Source organism: Solanum tuberosum, unplaced genomic scaffold, assembly GCF_000226075.1.
Source record: "Solanum tuberosum cultivar DM 1-3 516 R44 unplaced genomic scaffold, SolTub_3.0 scf00210, whole genome shotgun sequence".
Lineage (NCBI taxonomy): Eukaryota > Viridiplantae > Streptophyta > Magnoliopsida > Solanales > Solanaceae > Solanum > Solanum tuberosum.
The window spans coordinates 820547-825890 of record NW_006239135.1 but is presented as its reverse complement, the minus strand read 5'-3'; the positions used below and the strand labels follow the sequence as shown (position 1 = coordinate 825890).

The following is a 5344-nucleotide window of genomic DNA, read 5'->3' as shown; positions in this document are numbered from 1 at the left end:
TTTTACTTAAAGTTTTAATAGAAAAAAAGTAAGACCAACAATTTTAAAAGACAAAATTCAAGAATCACCTCAAAATATGGACATTAGTGGGAATGGCCCTTCTTTAGAAGGGTTAATTACACAAAACGGTTGCTCGTCATCTTCTTCTTCTCTTTTTATTTTTTTTAAAAATTAACATACCGCAATTATAAATTATTTCGAGTGAATTATAAATAAAAAAATTTAAAATATTAAGGGTCTGTTTGGAAAATTACTCTGGTAATTGGATTTGGTATAATTGGGTGTAATTACATTGTACGTCTTGTTTGGTTGAACATGTAATTACTTGGTCATCAGGTAACTAGGTGTGATTGACAGGGGTAATTACACTCTCCAATTTACAGGATGAGACTGTGAATTGCTGGTAATTACATAGTGTAGTGTAATTACCAGCTGATTATTTCTATTTCAAAAAATAATATATAACTTATATATTTAATTTGATATCATTTATAAAGTTTCTTATTTGTCTGGTATAAATTTTTAGATAATTAACTTTTGTTTTAAAATTTTAATATAATTTTATGATTACAATTGTGCATTCAAACAAAACATGTGTAATTACAATGTGATATCCAAACAAGACACATGTAATTACAGTGTAATTACACTGAGGCAAACAAACAAGCCAGTTTAACTACTAGGTTGTGTAATTACTAGGCTGGTAATTACTACCCTACACCAATTACAATTACCAGATGGCTTTCCAAACATACCATGGGAAAATTCCATATCTAAAATTTGGGATTGTTTAGAGGTGACTTTTTGAGTTGATAAAAATTGAAAAATTAGTGTATATTTCATGTATAATAAAGTTATATTTGGTGAGTGTATTATAATATTATAGTCGGTGTATAGTTTATGTATATGTAAGTTATATACTTATATTGTATAATGGGTAAGTGTATACTTGCTATGACTTTTTGACTATTTTTTATGTAATTTATTTGAATTTAGTCATTTTAATCTCTAATGTGTAGAGGCCCAATATATTACACCCATTCAGCCCATTTTACTCTTTCGCCTTCTTTAGGTCCAAAACCCTCAACCCGCCGAGACTGAGAGCTGCCGTCTACTGCTCTGAGTCTCTGCCGTCGGTTGCCGCCTGCTGCTGCTCGTCTGTCTTCCTCGTCGTCAGGTAAGTTCCATCGTTATTAGTTTTTTTTTTAAAAGAAACAACTGTAGATTAACTATAATTGAATCGAGAGTAGTTCGAAGGATGATTTCTGCTTGTTGAAGCCGTGAATTCAGTTTCTGCTTGTTGAGCTTGTGTGTTCTATGCTTGATAGATTTCACATATTTGAGTTGAGATTCTGTTAAGTTATCCATTCTTATTCTGCGTTTTGTGTATTCGGTATTTATCTGTTTTTGCTCGTGTGTATTGATTCTGCATTTAGATTCTACAAAACGAGAATTTTGAAAAAGAAGGAGAGATACATAAGTGCAAATAAAGTTTGATTATTTCAATGCCCGAATTCTGTAGCTGCAAAACTTTAAACCCTATTCTTATTATTGGTAATTTATGCTTATGCTTATCTAGGTTGTAGTTGTGTTTGTGTGCTGTGTTTCCTTTTTCTTATAAGAATTCCTTGGTTAATTAAGATTTCAAGTTGCAGAACGAGCATAGACGAAACTGACACCTAACTTCTCATGCTGCAGCTTAAGCTGTGTAAACACACGATTGAACATTATGGCTGAAGAATTGCAGTCAGTTTCAGAAGCTACAAATTATTTTAGGAAAAGAAAGATGGAGCTCAGGAAGAAAGGGGGTAAGGGAAAGAAGAAGCAAAAAGGTGCGCCATTTAGTGAAAAAAGAGTAAAAATAGACAACAAAATGAAGAAGCTTTTTGAGAAGAGAGCAAGAGACTATAACTCTGATAATGAGGATGATAATGATGCGGAGCCTGCCCCTGTAACTAGAGCTAAACGTACATCATATGGTAAAGACAAGCCCAAATCATATGGTAAAGAGAATCCCAAATCATATGGTAAAGATAAACCCACATCATATAGTAGAAATAAATCCACATCATACCATAAAGAGGAGGAGGATTTTGATGAGGAATGGGCAGATGATGGAGAAGAGGATCTCAACGAGGAAATTGAGATATCTGAAGATGAAGATGGACAAGTTCAGCCTGGAATTACAAAGTTCATAGATGGTTGTAATGCATTCAGATTGGCGTTCAAAAAGATACTAAAGAAGTCTGCTTCTGATGATATACTGGTAAGCGACCTGCTTTCTCCATCATTTTTTAGTCATCTGCTTTAATTATATATTGACACTCAAGAAGATACATAATTGGTTGGCTTCGTGTTACCCTCATTTTTTTCCCGAAGGTTTAGGACTTCAAAATAATTTTATTTTGTTTTGTTCCTTAATATGCATCTGGACTTGGTGTTGAGATATCTATCTTCTATGAGTGTTTGGTTTTGGGACAAAACAAAGCATGTTTGGAGGAAAAAACAAGACAGCTATGCAGGAAAATAAAACATTTTGTTTCTCCTTTCACAAGAGAAACTTGTTTCCACAGATAAAACAGACCCTTTCTACACCTTTTAATGCATATATTCAATTACTAGTATGTAAGCTGGATTCTAATGAACTTATAGGTTAAAAGCTCATACTAACTGTGTAGAGGAAGTGTTTAGGAGAAACTAATGGTAAATATGTGGGTTTGATGAACCGAACCTGCAGGGCCCTGTCTTATCAGCACACAAGAATCTCGTTGCGGAGAAGCTTGCTGAAGAAGATGTAGAACGAAAGGTTAAAGGGGATGCAAAAAAGGAGAAACACTTGGTAATCCTGTCTGGTTTCATTTAATTGCTAAGTTTCCTTTTTTTCTTAGTGTATTGTTGGGTCTTGTTCTAAACTTTGACATCTGTGTAAAAGATAAGAGAGAAGGGACATGTGAAACCTGCTAATTTCTTGGACGCCTATGAAAAGTCTCTGATAGCAGTTGCAACAAAGGGAGGTAATCAACTTCTTCTTCTTGTTTCGAAATTTAAATTAGTATTACAAATGCATTATTAACTTTTCTATTAGACCCAACTAACTTGGTCCTTAATTTTTTTATGGGCATTATGGGACTATCAGTTGTCAAGTTGTTCAATGCTGTAAGTTGCAGTACACATTCCAACTTAATGCTTCTGTTTTATAAAAAGTTTTTTGCTACTTTCAGCTAGCTCAATTTTGTCTGCGTATGTAATACAGGTTAACAAAGCACAACATGCTCAAAAAGGCTTAAATCCCTCAAGGGCAAAAGACGAGAAAGGTACGGGCAGAATACTGATACATGGATTATATGATCTCAATTTTCTTTATGAAAAATGATTGTTTCTTAAAAAAACTGAGAACTCTGCACATACCGTTTCACTGTTCACATGATAGAAGTAAGAATGGGATCAACTGCAAGTTTTCATCCTTAAAAGCTGCAATTGATAATAAATTCTTGATAATTCAATTGGGAATAGTTTGGTTAAAACTAACCTTAAGAGCTGTTATTCTGTATCCAATACAATAACTTCTATTTTCTGATATATAGCAATAAAGAAGCGACGAAGAGAAGTCTTTTTCTCTGAATTGGGCAAGGCGCCATCACAAACAACTGCATCAAAGGTCAACTCTTTTCTCTCTTTAGAATTATGATCATTTGGGGAAATTTCTCTCATTATTTTGTAACATCTTTTTGTATAGTAATCTTGTATTGGGCCATCGTTTTCTTTTGTTTTTTTGAGTTGGGTGTTGGGGGACGGGAAGAGCAAAAATGGGTCATATCAGAAAAAAAAGTATTTTCATGCCGTCTCTAGTTGGGTCTCTATTTATTTTTTATATTATTTTTCCGTTGTTACATTTGCTTCACATTTGGATGAGTTGCTCATAAATGAAAGGCACATCAAATAATGTGATATATTGTGGTGTTTCATTACAATTACCAATCATTTGTGAGTAGAAGGAAGAAACGACTTGAACATGGAAACTTGATATTTTTCAAGCCCTTGTCAAAAAAGGGACATTTTCATGTTTCACTTTGCATGCCATTCATTTCCATACAGATTATTGCCTTTTCCCCTTATTCTGTAGTTTAATTTCATGCAGGCTGGTGCATCCAATTCTTTAGAAGATGAAGGTCCCTCGTGGGCTCCTCTACGTGATAATTACATGCTGACTAATCCCAAGTTAAAGGACTGGGATAAGAATGCGGTAAGGATAACTTATTCCTGAGATTCTGAATTTGCCAGACACCATGCTTGCGAATTTGACCCGATAGGAGAATCTCCTCTTTATCAATCGTTATAGTATTGTATGAAAGGAGGGGAAGTTTCCAACATATTAATATATAGTGAAGTGTTTCCCTAGATTAAAAAATAAAATCAATTCTCACAATCTGTATTAGTTAATAATCCCTCGTTATGCTTATAATGGGTGGTAGCTCCCTTCTTTGCAAATGATCAATGCCATCTGATGTTCATGCAGGATACAACTGTTGAAGACGACGTGAGGATGCCAGCTGATTCAGATTCATCTGATGATGAATAAGTTACTGAAATTTTGATAATTCAATCTATCTGCTTCAAGCATGTTGGGATGCTGAACACATATCCAATGCAGAGAAGTATTGCCTAGGCATAGTCAAATTAATGCTGGAGCAACTTTTTGACTGTATAGAGATCTTCCTGTTGTTAGGTGATGTTTTTTTTGTAATCCTCTTTAGGATATGAGTTTTGAGATACTATTATTTTTGAGTTCTCTTCATTTTTTATCCATTATTCGTGCTAATGGGAATAGTTTATGGTGTTCGATATATCCCAGGATTACACTAGTTTGATTTAGCACTACGAAATCACGTCGCATAGCCTGTGTTGGCAAAGATAGTTTTCCCAGAGATAATTAAGTTCTACAAAGTTGGTTCAATCTTGTTGCAACTTGAATATTCATCTACCATCTTATTTCTTTCTCCAGAGAAAAATTTGTAAAATGTGCTCTTGTATGTGCAGCCTTGAATATGGACTTGAGACTTTTGTATGTTCCCAAATGGGGCTTGTCTAAAGCCCAAATAGAATAATAAGTTACATATGGGTAACATAAAAATAGAATATGCTTTTTTCACTCTCTTTTATTTTTCGTTCTTTATTGCTAAGGTACTTGAAGTAGAAGCTTTCCCAATTTCTCACTTTTATGAAAGATGTTAGTCCAATGAATTATTAATACTTGAATTAAATACAATTATTGATTTTTTATTATTTTTTTTTACTATTTCACACTTGTTAATAACTTCATTCAATAAAAGCAACAAAAAAAATA

General features: G+C 33.6%; 1 protein-coding gene across 1 annotated transcript; it reads left to right on the top strand.

Moving 5' to 3' along the window:
* The first annotated feature begins 1027 nt into the window (after positions 1-1027).
* On the top strand, positions 1028-4886 carry LOC102587408 (RRP15-like protein). Its single transcript, XM_006355913.2, has 9 exons — positions 1028-1177; positions 1699-2266; positions 2738-2839; positions 2933-3014; positions 3137-3156; positions 3254-3314; positions 3585-3658; positions 4139-4243; positions 4517-4886. The coding sequence occupies exons 2-9, from the start codon at positions 1730-1732 to the stop codon at positions 4577-4579; spliced, it is 1044 nt and encodes a 347-aa protein (XP_006355975.1). The 5' UTR covers positions 1028-1177; positions 1699-1729; the 3' UTR covers positions 4580-4886.
* Positions 4887-5344: the final 458 nt, after the last annotated feature.

What these genes read in the sequence shown, in the direction of transcription:
- LOC102587408 (XM_006355913.2), top strand. Translation starts at nt 1,730, where the DNA reads ATGGCTGAAGAATTGCAGTCAGTTTCAGAAGCTACAAATTATTTTAGG. An exon ending in CACAAACAACTGCATCAAAG is followed by an intron (nt 3,659 to 4,138) that starts GTCAACTCTTTT and finishes AATTTCATGCAG; the next exon opens with GCTGGTGCATCCAATTCTTT. An exon ending in AGGACTGGGATAAGAATGCG is followed by an intron (nt 4,244 to 4,516) that starts GTAAGGATAACT and finishes ATGTTCATGCAG; the next exon opens with GATACAACTGTTGAAGACGA.